Source organism: Camelus dromedarius, chromosome 13 (assembly GCF_036321535.1).
Source record: "Camelus dromedarius isolate mCamDro1 chromosome 13, mCamDro1.pat, whole genome shotgun sequence".
Classification (NCBI taxonomy): Eukaryota; Metazoa; Chordata; class Mammalia; order Artiodactyla; family Camelidae; genus Camelus; species Camelus dromedarius.
The window spans coordinates 63253799-63270179 of record NC_087448.1 but is presented as its reverse complement, the minus strand read 5'-3'; the positions used below and the strand labels follow the sequence as shown (position 1 = coordinate 63270179).

The 16381-nt window shown below is 41.4% G+C and overlaps 1 protein-coding gene across 1 annotated transcript in view; it reads left to right on the top strand.

Annotated features, from left to right (window-relative positions):
* The window catches only part of KL (klotho), a 40827-nt gene that overhangs the window by 20487 nt on the left and 3959 nt on the right, over positions 1 to 16381 (top strand). Inside the window, exons 2-3 of the mRNA XM_031466412.2 lie at positions 10095 to 10605; positions 11337 to 11605. Of these exons, the coding sequence (XP_031322272.2) occupies positions 10095 to 10605; positions 11337 to 11605 (780 nt within the window). The remainder of the gene's footprint in view (positions 1 to 10094; positions 10606 to 11336; positions 11606 to 16381) is intronic.

The following is a 16381-nucleotide window of genomic DNA, read 5'->3' as shown; positions in this document are numbered from 1 at the left end:
ACTTCCTTCCACTCCAGACTAGGGAGACACCCTTGCCTCTACTCCAGTAGAAAAATCTCAAGGAAGATGTCTCATTGGCTAGGCCTGAGTCATTCGATTTGAAGTAGAAGAAGAGAAAACAGTATTTTATTTGTACAGCTTTCCTGTAAGACCAGTGGATAATGCTAACAATTTCTTGAGAACAGATATTGTACCTTATCCATGTTCAGTGTTTCCAGAACCTAGTATGACAGTACAAAGTAGGTGCTTCATACACCAGTTATCAAACTGTGCACTTAAAAATTGGTAAAAAAGTAAATCTTATGTTCTGTGTATTTTACCACAGTAAAAAAGGAAAAGAAATCTGTTATCTTATTGTCCATTTCTCAAAACTAGCATATGCCATAATTTCCTGTGATTTCTAGAGGAGATCTAATCTCAAACTTAGTTCCATAGAATTGAATAATAGTTTTAGCAATCATATGCAGTAATCAGATTCACTTTGAAGATCTTATAGATTGGAAATCAAAATGTTATGCTATAGAACATACCAATATATCAGATCTGGATGGAGAGGTCTTAATATCAGGGTCATATATTTTCTTTTGGGATTTTTTTGGAACGTTGGGGGTCAGTTTTTCTATCTGTGTTATGTATGTAGTAAGTAGTGGCATTCATCTAATCCTGCAATTTTGTTCATTTCTGTATTCCCAGTACTTATGTGTCTAGATTTAGTAAGTGTTCAATAATGATTGTTAAATGAATGACTATAAATTTATTGGCGTGAGAACTAAGCTGTCTATCAAACTAGTCACCTTTATAAATCAGTAAAGGTGTTTGAATATGTAGCTCCAGCAAATATCTTCAACTCTTCAGGCTGACTGTTAGTCTAGCTTTGTACTGCACATGAGCTGTTATCTTCAACACTTTCCTTTTCATTGCCTAGCTCTAGTGAGTTACAGCGTGATGTGGACTGAGTTAAAGCCCCAATTTTGTCATCTCTTCATTGTACCCTCACCCTTTGCCCAGTAATGTTGCTGTGTCTTCCGCTCTGGGTTTGCATTCAGCCCCATCCTTGACGCTGGCCTTGGCCAGGTGACTTGCTTTAGACATCAGGATGTGAGCGGTGATGAGATATGAAATTGTTAATTTGTGGGAGGCTGTAAGGCTTGGTGATTGAGCTAGAGATTCTACTTATTTAATTTGCTAAGAAGTACAAAATAAAGTCAAGCGAGCCCGGCTGCTGCCTATTTCCATATATTTGTATGGCTGGGTGTCAGGGACGGTGAACGTGAGACCCTGGGCACAGGTGACCGCCTAGGTGATAGGGGCAGGTCCCACGCAGCCTTTGAGGAGCTGCACACAGAGACTACTGGTTATTTTTGTGGATAAAAATTATAGCTGGCTGGTTTTTTTTTTGAAATTATTTATGTGCTCTATTAGATGGTTGTTTTGTGGGAGGCTGCCTGAAAACTCTACCTGAAGGAACAGCAGTTTATAATCCACGCGGCTGTGCTGATAGAAGTAAGAGGAATACTTTGGTCTACAATCACGAACATTAGGCCAACTGGAGTATTTACGTAACAGCCCAGTGTAGCAGTGACTTTTAAGAAAGGTCTCAGATGTGTAATTGTGATACTGTTCTTGAACTTGTGGCAAAAGGATGCCAAAGTGGGGAAAAAGTCTTCAGTTCTCCCTGCAATTTGTGTAGTCCTTTGACCTTTCTCAAAAGAGTGTACCTTTAATTTAGAACTAACACAACATCTTGAGGGCTCTTTTTGTGTAGGAAGTAGACACAGATTAGCTGTTTGAATGATTTTCTGTTTATGGGCTGCATTTTCAGTTCTTTTACCATTCATCTCAGTCCATTTAATTAAGATTATTTGAAGGATTAGATTAATCCTTTAAGAATTATTCCATTCAGTTTTTTAAAAAAAAATCTAAGAAATGATTTAAAAAAGTGACCTGCTTAGTATTACCTCTGGAATACATTTGAATGATTAATACCATCCTGTCCTCTCCAACTTCAGACTCATTTACCCAGCTGCCAGCCAGGCATCTTCACTGAGATAACAAACTCCTGACCTAAACAGAACTTGACCACTTCCCTTCCCCAGTCCCTTACTTTGTTGCTTTCTCTGTCGTCCTCCCCTCCTCTTTCCCCTCCTCATCAGTCGTGTGTAACAGCCAGCTCATCAGCAAGTTCTACTGATTCCATCTTCAACAATAGCCTAAATCTGGCCGCTCCTCGCCATCTCCTTTGGTCCAAACCAGCATCATCTTTTGCCTGGACCATTGTGCTAGCTGCCTAACGGGTCTCCTCGCTCCCATCTTGCCTTCCTAGAGTCTATTCCCTACACAGCAGCCAGTGACCTTTTAAAAATCATAAACCAAACTTACTACCACCACACTTGAATAATAATCGTTAATGAACCATCACAATTCTAAGTGCTTTCCATACATTGAACTTATTTAATCCTTATAAAGATGTAAAGATAAGGTGCTACTGTTAACCCTATTTTACAGCTGAGGAAACAGAGGCACAGAGAGTTAGATTATGTGTCCAAGGTCACACAACTAAGAAGCATACAGTTAGAACAATCTGACTGAATCCATGCTCTTAACTGCTGTGCTTTATCACCTAGTGGCTTTTCTCTTACTCAGGACAAAATCCAGACTCCTCACTACGCAATATTTGTGGGGTTAATCCATACTGCTGCTTGAAACAGTAGTTTGTTCAGTCGCGAGCATTCCAGTGGGTGTGGTTGCTGGTTGTGGCTTTAGTTTACATGTCCCTAATGAGGTGGTGTTGAGCACCTTTTCATGTGCTTATTGAACAATGATGCTCTTGCAAAATGTCTGTTCGAATTCCCACCCCCCACGGTGGGAAGGGAGGTGGTTTCTTGTTTATTATCAGTTGATAGGATTATTGTACTTATTTGGATATAATTCTTTTTTCATATACATATTTTAATACTTACCCTCAGTGTTTTTTCCTTTTGTTAACTTTTGATGAACAGATTTTACTTTTGAGGAAGTCCAATTTATCAGTTTTTCCTTTTATGATTAGTGCGTTCTGTGTTCTAAGAAATCCTGTCCTACCTCAAGATCAAGAGGCTGTGTTTTGTTCTACAGGCTTTATAGTTTCAGCTTTTACATTTGGATCCACATGAATTTTTATGCAAGGTGTAAGGTTGGATTTACTTTTTTTTCCACGTATTTTCACAGTTGTTGCGGGAGAGTTTGTTGAAAAAGGCTTTCCTTTTGCCATAAAATTGCCTTGGTACATCTGTGGGAAATCAATTGGCCATGGGCTTTTAAAATTCTCCATTCTTCTCCTTTGACATATTTGTCACTGTGTCACACTATATTGATTATTATAGCTTTATAATAAGTCTTGAAATCAGGTAGTGTGAATGTTTCAACTTTGTTCTTCCATTTGCAAGTTACTTTAATGTTCTAGGTCCTTTGAATTATCATACACACTTTAGAAACAACTTGTCAATTTCTACAAAAATTGCGTTGGGATTTTGGATAGGATGGTGTTGAATATAGAGGTCAACTTGGGGAGAATGGATAACTTAACAATATTGAGTCTTACCATCCCTAAAAATGATTATCTCTCTCCATTTATTTAGGTCTTTAATTTCTCCTACACTGTTTTGTGTAGCAGTCTTGCACATCTTTTGTTATATTACTCCTAAGTTTTTATGGTTTTGGTGCTGTTGGAAGTGGTATTGTATTTAAAATTTGTTTTCCAAATATTTAGCGTTCATATATTAAAATACAATTGAGTTTTGTATCTTGACAGTGTATTCTATTAACTTGCTAAATTCACTTACTAGTTCTAGTAGGTTTTTTTAGGAGTCCTTAGGATTTCTATATAGATAATCATGTTTTCTATAAATAACAGAGGTATTTATTTTTCATTTTTCAGTTTCCATTTCTCTGTTGTTATTCTGTATTTGTTTGCTCTATATCTATCTTTACCTTGAAACCCTTGAACATATTTTTAGTAACTATCCTAAAATCCTTCTGGGTCATTTTGGCTTTAGCTGCTGTTTGTTTTGAATACCTTTTTTTTTTTTCTTTATTAAGATTTTCATTTTCTTGCTTTTTCAATGTGTAGCAATTTATAAAACCCTGGATATAAACCCTAGACCATATAAATGACACATGGTAGGGAATCTAGCTTATGCTGTATTCCTTTAAAGGGTGTGGTATTTTGTTCTGCCAGGCAGTTAAATTACCAGAGGCTTCTCTTGGACCTGCCAGACTGGATTTAGTTTTTGTTAGAGCTGGTCTGTTTCAGTTCTGTTCTTACTCCCCAGGAGTGGCCTTTTGGGTCTCAGCTGAACGCCTGAAGGCCCAGCTGTGCTCCTCCGCTGTGGCTTTCCTGAACTGCCGTGTCCCCAGTCCTGGACAGCCTTCATATTCTGCTCTCAGACCTTTGGCAGCCGCTCTTTGTTAAGCATTCCGAAATCTTATCTTATGCATATTTAGCCAACAACCTTCGAAAATCCCCATGCAGAGTTCTGGGCCCTTCCCCTGTGCAGTTTTCTTCTCTTCAAGACTTAGCCCTGCTTCAGCAGGCATCACTGGCCTCTGCCTTCTCAGCGCAGAGAGGCTGCTGTGCATTGCTTGGGCTGCGTTTCCCTCGCCGAGGTCAGGGGCGTGGTGCAGGGCAGACGGCGGGGGTGGCTGTGGAGCTCACCTCCGATGTTCCCCTTCATTCACTTTTTTAAAATACTTCGTTTGTGGGGACCTTCGTGTTGGGCTCTGTGAAGGATACAGGTAGGTGAGTAACAAGGAGCTTACATTTAGCCAGAGAGGAGATGTCTATATGTGCTGTGGAATTCAGAGTATTTTACTTGACTTCCAAAATTTGGTGATACTAGTGCATTGGTAGAAAGAAATATGAAGTCCCTTTATTTCTAGATTTCTCAGACCCTAGATTTCAAAACATAGACTGCGGCTAGGAAGGAAGTAATCACATACCAGAAGGAAGTGAGAAGGATGTCTTATGCCCCAGATTGGATCATTAGTGCATTTTGAGGCAATGCAGTTTTATTCTCAGAGGCCTCCCATGCCAAATCCTTTCTAATTTGTTTATTGATTTTTGATGGTGGGTACCTGAAAGTTCTCTGTCTCTCGAGGTGTCAGAAATGAAATACAACCAGTGTATCTTGTGAGAGAGTTTTTCTGCTCTGGCTCAGAAAAGTGTTGGCTTCCGTCCCAGACTCTTTGATCTGATTCGTACTGCCAGCCTTCCTCCCTCCATACCTGCCTACTGAATACTTACTCTGCACCAGACACTTTGTTAGAATCGGAGAATAGAAAGAGAAACGACCTAGTCAGTGCCTTCAAAAGACCTGCAATTTAGACACTTAAATGAATTCAACATAATATGGTTCAGGTCTTCAGTAGAGGCCAGCTGTGGAGACATATGGAATGGATATTTAAGGGTGGGGAGGGGGAGGAGGTCAGAGAAGACTGCCTGGAGGTGGTGATGTCTGGGCTGAATTTTGAAAGAGGGTGAGGCTGGAGGGACTGGGAGTAGCTAAAAGATGAGAGGCCTGCACCTGTTAAAGGAAGCCTCGGGGAGTTCAGGATTTCATGTAGCGTTCATTGTGTCTAGGACCTGGGGATTTAGGCAGAGACTGTTGGGCAGGTTGGAGGGCACTTAGGCAGGGGTTAATCAGATCACAGCTTTCAAATAACCAGCCTGAACGGTTCAAGCAGGGCCTGCCATCCAGCTCCCTTGAGTGATTTTCCTTTTTTGGTTTTAAGTTTTTTCCTTACCTCTAAAGCAACACATGTGTAAGACATAAAAAAATACAGGTAAGCAAAATGAAGACAATTACACTGCCCACAAAACCTCTTTTAACAAGGTACAAATCCTTCCAGATCTTAATATACATATTTTTCCTTAAAAGAAAAGTTCTATTAAACTCTGCTTATTGCTTTGTAACCTGCTTTTTTTGTTTAGTTAGCGTTTTAGAAACATTTTTTACATGTTAATAGACATTCTTTTGTTTTATTTATAATGTTTGAATAGTAGTATATTTTTAGTCACACCATAATGTATTAAAACATGCATGTATGGGCGTAAATGTAATTGAATATCGGATATTTCAATTGTTTTTCAATATTTTGCTATTAGAAATCGTATTCAGATGAACATTCTTGCCCATACCTTTAATTATTTCCTTGAGTCCTTGTCAATAGCTTTATTAAATCTCAGTCTTAAGATAACAAGCTTGTAAGATTAACGTGCTGGAATAATTCGAAAACAATGCAAAACCATACATAACCATCTCCTTATTGATCATCCTAAGTGGCTGCAACGTTCGAGATGGCAGCTTTTGTACACCCAGCCTCATAGTGTTTGATTACTCAAATCCACCATCAGAAAATGGAACGAACTCTTGAGGGGGTGACGGAGCAGAGTTCAGTTCAGGGTAACAGATGGTGGAGGCCCTGTGTGCCAGGGAGGGGCTGAGGGACTCCTCCAGGAGTGCAGTAGGGATGGAGGCACCGTCATCTGCAGTAAGTGATGTAAGAGAAGTGATGTAAGAGGGCTCAGTGTGGCAGGTGGGGGTGGTGGTGACAAAACTTACTGGAGAAGGTGCCGCACTTGGAATGACCATCAAGTTGGGCTGCTGTGGAGAGCGGTCAAACAACAGATTCAGTGAGGGGTTTTGGAGTAGGGTGAGTGTTTAAGCCAAATGTTATGTAAGATGCTTTTTATATTAGTCAGGGTTCTCCAGAGAAACAGAACCAGCGGGATATACAGAGATATCTAGAAAGAGATTTATTATGAGGGATTGGCTCATGTGCTTATGGAGACTGAGAAATCCCACGATCTGTTGTGTGCAAGCTGGAGGTTCAGGTAATCTGGTGCAGTTCTAGAGCAAACCTGAAATCCTGAGGGCCAGGGGAGGCCATGGTGTAAGTCCTGATCTGAGTCCAAAGGCCTGAGGACCAGGAGTGCTGACATCCAAAGGCAGGAGAAGATGGATGTCCCAGCTCAGTCAGAGAGCAAAGTCACCCTTCCCTCCCCTTTTCACTCTGTTTAGGCCCATGGGATTGGATGATGCCCACCCACAGTGGTGAGAGCAATCTTCTTTACTCAGTTTACCAATTCAAATGCTAATCTCTGCCAGAAGCACCCTTAACATTTGTTAAGTGGAGCACAGGGTGCCCGTGGTGAGCCTTGGTTCAATAACTGACTACAAGAGAAATTGAAATAGAGAAGCTTGTCACTCACGGGTCCTGGAGGATGTACATGGCACACCTTGAAGGACCACACAGGGAGGTCAAGGCGGAGCACAGATGGACAGAGACAGGACCTGGGACGCTTACCTTTAATAGGGCCCGTGTGTGAGTGCTCTGGTGTTTCTGGGCCAGGTCCAGACTGATCACTTCAAACCAAAAGAGGGTTTTCCTGGTAAGCCCCACAGGGGTCTTATCTTAGGGGTGCATAAGGCATATAGATGCTAAGAAGCAGGAGTGACCTGTTGATCACAAAAGGCTGTAGAGGAAGTCAGATCAGTCACTTACACTGCTTGTGACTGCAGGCTGCCCTCCAGGGGACGTGCTTCATGAGGGGACGACTGTCAGTTCAAGGGCCCTGCCAGACACATAGGACACAAGAGACGGATGCCAAGGCAGAACACGATGGAGTAGCTTAGGTAAACGCTTGACAAACGGTTTACCAGCCATCTGGAGTGGGGTCCCTTAGCCCAGTTGAGCTGACGCATAAAATGAATCTACATACTTTCCACTGCTACAAACTTATACTGTACTCCCCCAAAATAACTGACTGCTCGAAAACTGCTTTCACTTGCGTCATATCATTTAATCCTTGCAATGTCCCTGCAGGAGAATAGATGCCATCCCCTTTTGTACAAAGAATTACCTGAGCCCTACATGGGCAATAGATAGAGGATTTGGGATCCAAACTTAAGATTCTTCTAATCCAAACTCCAAGTTGGATCACTACATCACATCACTGCTATGGGCTGAATTCCTTAGCAAGTGGTGTCTCCTTTACCTGCTGTGTTTTCCTTTTTGGTCTTCTGATCCTTTAGGGAGAGAAGGAATGAGCTTCATGGAGACCCTACCATGTGGAAACTCTGTTAGGTGTTTCACAAAATGTATCTTGTTTGATTCTCCTTACAGCCCTGTGAGAGACGCAGGAAAGTTAGTCTTACCTGCCCAGGTTAAGTAATGTGGTCCAAGACACACAAACAAAGTGATGGAGCAGGAATTTTATCTAACATCAAACACCACGTGTGCACTTCCTTATAGCCAAGGTCATTTGTTCCTTGCCAGATCTCCTCTGAGCCATGTCCAAGTCCTCAAAGTTTGAAGACTGGTCTGTGATTGCAGACGGTTCTACTGGATGACTCTGACCTCAGCTACATGCAAAACTGACCCAGGTCAGGAAGTTCTTGGTTGCTCCCACTCTCTTGCCTGGCACCCTGACTCTCCCCATCATGGTACTTGTTCTGTAGGGATATGTCTGTTAGGTTAGGACCTGACTCTCTGTAGACCTCACGTGGGCTGAATTGGGAAAGTCCCCTGGTCTGATGTCCTGAGTACTAGTCTGGGCTGCTCCCTTTCTTTTCTGCTTAACTGTTCACTGAAGAGATTTCTTGTTGATGGGGAAGGGAGAGATAGGGTGGTGGAGGTGAGGGACACAGAGACGGGGGAGACATCACAAAGCCAGCAGCATAGCACAATTAAGCCCCAGTTTCTTGAATCATATGGGCAAATGCCACTGTTCTTCTGATCAGTATTTTATTCTCCATTTCCTTCTTAGCATATATATAGATGCTTCAGGTCATGAAAAAAATACATTCAGTGCAATGAAACCTAGTAGTCGTTTACTAAGAAACTAAAAATGAAAGACATGCACTACTTTATTCTATTGAAATGTTTGGCCGAACGTGTAAGAATGATGATGAGGCCATTCTTGGACACTTGCACTGAAATGAACCAAGGGAAGAATATTAAGGAAAAAGAAAGAGGATGTTTGGCATACAGAGTGCAAGATCTTTTTCAGGCCCAGGGAGTGGAATGAAAATTGGCATGATCACTGGGAGAATATGAGTCAAACAGAGAAGTAGAATTCAGTTTTCAAAGACGATATATTAGGAGAGCAAAAGGCAGATAAACAGCTCTTGTATTTGGAGAAAAACAGGGAGAGTAAATCAAGGAATTTAAAAGTAAAGAGAAACGTAATTCAACTAAGGGAGGAAAAAACCCAACTATTTTTTGTAAATAGAAAAGAAACAAATGAAAATAAGACATCAGAAGTCAGTAAGATTTTATAGGAGTCTAAAGTTGATTTTATGGAAGCAAAGCCTATTTCACTGCTGTAGGAAACTCCCAGCTGAGTGCTAACTGTGGACATCTGATCTCCTCGAAGCTGCATTTAAGCTTTTTGCTCTTGGCTTCTATCTTGCACCCTGTGTCCGGCGGGAAGCCAGCAGTGTCCCAGAGTTCTGAAGGGTGGGCCAAGTTTAGATATTGGAGTTGGTTCTTTAATTTATTGCACTGTAGAGAAGAACAAAAATTGTGAGAGCATGTGCTAGAATTTTAGTTATGAGAGATAAATACAAAATATTCAGTTGACTCCAACAACTGGAATCAACTTGAAAACTCCCAGTCTCTTAGGATAAAAAAATATAATCCTATTTAGAAATTCCTGGTGTAATCACAGATGAGGGATTGGTTCTTTCCATGAAGCTTATTAATTAAAAAAGTACATAATCCAAAGTCAATTAAGTAGTAAGATGCTATAACAAATACTTATTTCATGAACTTTTCAAAGTATGAATAATAACGACACATTAAACATGGGAAATTCACATTTTTCCACTGGCTGCTGGAAAACAATGGAAATAACTCCAGTCATGGTAGCAGCTCACTGTGGGCTGACTTACCTCAGGAATTATTTATTGGTTCCAGGTGACTTGTACACCGTGGGGTTAGTCATTCGTTCAGGCTTGATGAGAAACAGACACAACAAAAACTGGGGATTCAAATATGCGCTGTATTTCTCCTCACAATCAGAGAGAAATTCACTGTGGTTTTTCTCCTTATAGGCTCACGCTAAAATCTGGCATCTCTACAATACTTCTTTCCGCCCCACTCAGGGAGGCCAGGTGTCCATTGCCTTAAGCTCCCACTGGATCAGTCCTCGAAGAATGACCGATCACAGCATCAAAGAATGTCAAAAATCGCTTGACTTTGTCCTAGGCTGGTTTGCCAAACCCATATTTATTGATGGGGACTATCCTGAGAGCATGAAGAATAACCTTTCCTCTCTTCTGCCTGAATTTACTGAATCTGAGAAAAAGTCCGTCAAGGGAACAGCTGACTTTTTTGCTCTTTCCTTTGGACCAACCTTGAGTTTTCAACTGCTGGACCCTCACATGAAGTTCCACCAACTGGAATCTCCCAGCCTGCGACAACTCCTTTCCTGGATTGACCTTGAATATAACCATCCTCAAATATTTATTGTGGAAAATGGCTGGTTTGTTTCAGGGACCACCAAGAGAGATGACGCCAAATCTATGTATTACCTCAAAAAATTCATAATGGAAACATTAAAAGGTAGGATTGCGTATAAAATTTCAATTTCCTGCCAAAATCCACTGGAAAAACAATCTTTAAGATGATCTGTAATAAACCATGTGTATTTATAGTTTTTAATCGGAATGTAGAAATTCACTTTGGCAATAGTAGGAAGGCATTTATGTACCAACCTTTCTCATTTGGGGCCTTGAGGAACTTAAATTAATTTTAAAAACTCATTTTGTAAATGAGAAACTGGGCTATAATGTTTAAAATTACTTGCATAGTTACTACTCTAGGTTTTTAGATTGTATTAAAGATTAAGTAAATCCCAAGATATCTAGATCCCTGTACAAGTTTTGGGGTTCTTATTGCTTGTACTGAGTAAAACACTTTAAAACAAAGGAACATCCACATAAGAAAAGAGTAAGTCGTTCATTCCTTTAAAGACAATTCATTTGTTGCATCAGGCACAAGGCTGGGTACTTAGGATAGAAGGTAGAACAAGACATCCTGGCCTGAAGAGCACACACTATAAATAAGGGAAGTCCAAATAAAAACATAATTGGAGACAAGCCTATTTGTGAAGACATTTATTTATAGAGCTCTCTAGGTTTGATATGAGCGTTTTGTCAGTGAGGATGTTCAGTGGATTACCCCAAAGTAAGCATTATACATAACTTATTTCCTAGAGTAGTAAAACCCTCAAATGCTCTTGAGCCGTGAGGCCAGTGTAGGGTCACGTTGCTCCTGTCCTCTTTCCTTTGCAGCCATCAGGCTGGACGGCGTGGACGTCATCGGGTACACGGCGTGGTCCCTCATGGATGGCTTCGAGTGGCACAGAGGCTACAGCATCCGACGTGGACTCTTCTACGTCGACTTCCTCAGCCAGGACAAGAAGCTGTTGCCGAAGTCTTCAGCCTTGTTCTACCAAAAGCTGATAGAGAAAAATGGCTTCCCTCCTTTACCTGAAAACCAACCCCTAGAAGGGACATTTCCCTGTGACTTTGCTTGGGGAATTGTTGACAACTACATTCAAGTAAGTCAGCTGACAAAACCAATCAGCAGTCTCACCAAGCCCTCTCACTAGTAAGTAGAGCTTCCTTATTAGGTGTCATGGCATATGGTCCATTCTTCAGGCCAAACACGCTGCCTTAATGAGCACATTAAGGGCGCGGTTTGGAACGCTGCCCCCTTCTCTCCAAAAATCTTCCTAGCTTCCTCTTGCACTTTATTTTAAATCAGCTCCAAAAGGGAACAAATTAAAAATATATGAATCTTTAAGTTCTCATAAGATTTTAGTAAAAAGATAAAACATTCTCTTTTAATACAGTGGTTTTTCAATACTTTTTAAAGCTGCTGAGTTCTTCCATGAACAAGATACAGGACAGACTCCAGGTCATCTGAGGCCTCAGTGGAGCTGCTGAGGCTGAGGCAGGGGCATTAGGCAGAGCCCTCCTGGGGCATGATGCTGTGAAGCCCTGAGCTTTCAGAAATACCTCCAGCGTGAAAACTTTGCTCAGTGATTCATTGATCAGAATGCCCTTTCTAGCAATGGTCATTGAAATGGTAAGGAAGTTCTTAAAAACGGTCAACCAATTTTTATTGGGCACCTGCTCTGTATTGATATTAGAGACAGATTAATCTCTGTCTAATATTAGTCCTCAATATTATCTTTAATTTTCTTAGTTTCAAAGGAATTTATTTTCTGAAGTTTGAATACTTTAGCGAGCACTTCCTGGATGCTTAGTGTGTACAAAGCCCTGTGTTAATTGCTGGGGGTGCTCAGTTGAGAGTGCACACTGACATGAGGCAGATATGACCCCTGCTTTCAAAGGAGTCTCTTGAGGGAAAATGATGGATACACAAAAGAAGTAACAGAGTGAACAGAGCATGGTGTAACTGAGCAGAGTGGCAGTGGGAACAGAATCTGAGTGTGAAAATAGAGACCAAATTCGGTATCCATTGAAGAGGACTGGGGTTTAGCATGTTGGGTACTTCTAGCCAATCCATTACTTCTCTAGGGGAGGAAAAATAACTTTTCCTCTTACCCTGCTGAGTTCTTAGCTGAGACCCCTGTCATGAAAGATAGATTAACATGAGAAAAACAAACAGAAGTCTATTAATATGTGTACCTCATATGTACATGGGAGATACTCTGAGAAAAATGAGTAAGTCCCTGAGGTGGCTTAGCATTCAGGCTTAAATGCCATCTTAATAGGGAAAGGGGAAGGGAAAGTCAGTGCTTTTTAGGAAAGGTGAATGATTTTTAGGAAAGATGAATGCGCCCCTAGAAGAACAGATGGGAGCTATGATGGTTTGTGACAAAGTTTGCCTGAGTGTGATATTGGCTTCCAATCTCCTCTCCTCTGACGAGGGTCGATCTTCCCCGGTTGATGAAACTCCCATGAAGGGATTTATGACAACCCTTCTGAGTTCCTTTTGGAGGATCTGTCTATCTTTGGAGGCAGATAAGGGGAGTTCAGAGGAAGCCTTTCCCTTGCATTTGCTGTTTTTTCAAGTGCCTGCAGCTCAAAATAATCAATATGCTGGAGGGGCAGATTTTGAGGTGGCATGCCCTGAACTCCTACAGTCATATTTTGGGGCAGTGCATTCTGTGACCCTTCAGTTCAAAAGAAGTATTTGGAAGAATGCTTGGATCTGAGGAAAGACCTTATAGTTGAAATGGGTTGCTGCTTTTTGGTAAATATCAAATTGAAATCTTTGATTTATAAGGAAATAAATCAACACCATCCTTCATACTTCTTTTGCTGAGTTGCATTATTTTTACACCTTTTTCAGACCTCCAGCTAGCTTTAGGGACAGTCTGGACTTCCGTCCCTTCCTTACATTTAAAAGACAGTGAGGAATGCTGTGCTCCCAAGAATGTCTGAGCCCAATAACACGGTTTCCTAGCTCCGCTCTGCTCAGTTTGGGATTTTCCTTGCTGCTCCATCTCCCATTCTTCCTCAAACCACTGCTATTTGGAACCTCCCCATCCTAATTTTTCTCCTGCAAGTGGGATCCACAGTGGAGTTCGAGCAGGATCTGAAGGAGGGAGGGACGAAGGGGGAAGGCCACCCCGGGGTCCGTGCTTCTTCCTCCCTTCATTTGTGCTGGGGCGGGTGGCTCCCTGGTCCTTGTTCTGCCTCTTGACCCTCTGCCGAGCCCTGCTTCCTGCTGGGCCCTGAGCCCCTAGTCATTGTGGGCTTGTCCTCTGCCTGGATCTCTGATAGCAGCCCAGCCTGGGCGGCTAGTTCCCAGCTTAGTCCTTTGAGAAGAGACACCTCTATCAGCGTCTATGTGCAGACAGTGTGAACTCGGGGAGCAGTGGGGACGCTGCGGGGAGCCTTTCACTCCTGCTCTGTTCCCATCCAGGGGCTGTGTTTGCTTTGGAACTGGTCAGTAGTGAGAAAGTTTTAGGAGTACATCCTATTTCCTCGAGAGAGAAGAGACACTGGTCAGATGCAGCAAGTATGGCAGCGGAGAGGAAGGGGGATGGGAGAGAATCCTTTTTCTGCTCCTTGGAAGCGGTTGTTTAGACTTTGCTCTGGTGTCAGCCATCTCTTCTCTCAGGATGCACTGCCCTTTCCCCTCATCAGCTCAGGGTTGCTGCGTCCCCTCCTCGCAGAGCCTCCGATCCTCTCCTGTGCTCACCTAGCCAGACGCAAACTCACCGTGGACATGAACTCCCCCAGAAGCTCTCTAGTGGGAAGAGGCTGCAATTGCTGTTTTGTTCTCCCTGCTTTTAACCTTGGGATTTGCGCTGTTTTGGTAGTGCCCCTCCCAAGCTAACTTCCTAACTGAGAAAGTAAAAACAGGTTTTCTGTTAGGGCAGTTCTAAGGAGCGTATGTGCATGTGTTAATTTATAAGTAGGTCTCTATACTTTTCATGTGTTAGAATCCTGAGTAGTGAATGTTAACTACTGAAATTTACCTCTTCACTCCTGGCTAGTATTTCAAACCCCCAATACGAATGAGGCATGCATTTCACCTGAAAAACTTTAAAAATAATATCCCATTAATACACCAGCTGTTGGCAGTCTGACCTTAGGCTTATTCACATGGATTGTCATTGTCCTTGGACCTAATTTCCTAGGTGAGAGGTTTGTTTTCCCATAACCATGGTAAATACAGGATGTAGAGCCTTGTTGTTTTTTTTTTTTTTTAACATTGGCCACTGTTAGGGGAAAGTTTCTTCTATAATATACTGAATGCATACATTGTACTCATTTCTTCTGAAGGCTTCAACTTTATTATTTCTTTTTTATTAAGAAATAAGTCAACAAATTAATGGAGGTTATATAGAATTTTGCCTAAACACCTATTTCTAAATGTCCTGTATTTTTAAGAAATAGTTTTTTTTTTCTCAGAAATTATACTTTAGTCTCTCATACTTGTTTTCAGATGGGCTGAATAAAAGCTGTTGTTCTGAAACAATTATGGTAGAAAAGTTAAAAATTTAGTCAACTCAGAGTGCTAGAAAAATAATCCAAAGAAGTCCTTCAAGCTATGAACACTTTCACTTCAAAAGAGCATGCGAATATTTTCTCTTGCAAAGCTGAGGAAACATGATTTGTGGGTGCATCACAGTGGAAAAGTACTGCAGACAGCATTCCCACAGCGTTAGAGGAAACGTGCACATGCGTGATCGACAAGGGACAGGTCTCCAGAAAAAATAACTTCCATCTGACATGCTGTTTTTTATTCCTTTCCCTTATAAACACAACACTGACCCCTCTGGAGGAGCAGAAGCTCATTTGCAACAGGCCTGAAAAATGCAAGGAAACCTCTGCTAGAGATTCAAAACTGGAGTTTTGACCCCACAGAGGGTCAAACCCAGGGACCATAACAGGATTATGTGTGAGGAGAAAACTGGCTCTGGTGGCAGGTCTCTGGGATGAACTTGCAATTTCCATTCCTGTCATGGTTTGCACGTGGAGAGGAGTTTGTGACTTTGATTTTGCAATCTGCCCACTTTTCCAAAACGCCTAGTTTCATTTTGGAGGCTTATAGCTCGGAGATCTTGAGAACCATTATTGTCATGATCATCACAGGAAAATAATTCAGAGATTTTTAAAAAGCTATGTTGAAACGTCCCATTATGAGTGGATGATAATATTGTTTCCACATTCTCTATCACTTTCTGCTATCAGTCAGCCTGAATTTGCTGAACTCTGTGACTGATACTCTTGCCAATAAAAGGCAAGAGTTATCCTTATTTCGCATTTCCTTTACCTAGAGCAAACTTCAATTTAGAACATGGTTTTAAAAAGCACAATTTAGGGGAAGGGTGTAGCTCAGTGATAGGGTGCCTGCTTAGCATGTATGAGGTCCTGGGTTAAATCCCCAGCACCGCCATTAAAAAAATAAATAAGCCTAATTACCCCCCCCCCACCCAAAAGAAGCACAATTTGATTTTAAATACCATCTCATTTTCTGACTCTCAGGTTTTAAGCTTTATCATTTTTTGGTCTAGTTTTTTTTTATTTGAAAATCTTATAACATTAGTGATTTCTTATGTTAAACGGAAAACATCCAAGATACTTTGCTTGCTTAACACAGACCAGAGGTATGTGAAGATCATTAACGTTTGTCATCTGAAGTGAACCCAAAAATTCAGATTTTTTTTTAATGTTAAAGTAAGAGTTCCAGCGTTAGAGAGGACTATGGGTAAAACAAATGTGCATCAAAGTGGAATGTTTTCTTCCCCAGAAACTTACTATTTATGAAAAATAGTTTAAAAATTCAGCTAGAAAGGTTTCTACTTTTGCTCATCTTGCTGGCTGGCTTTGTTGACAGACCCGTATAGAAC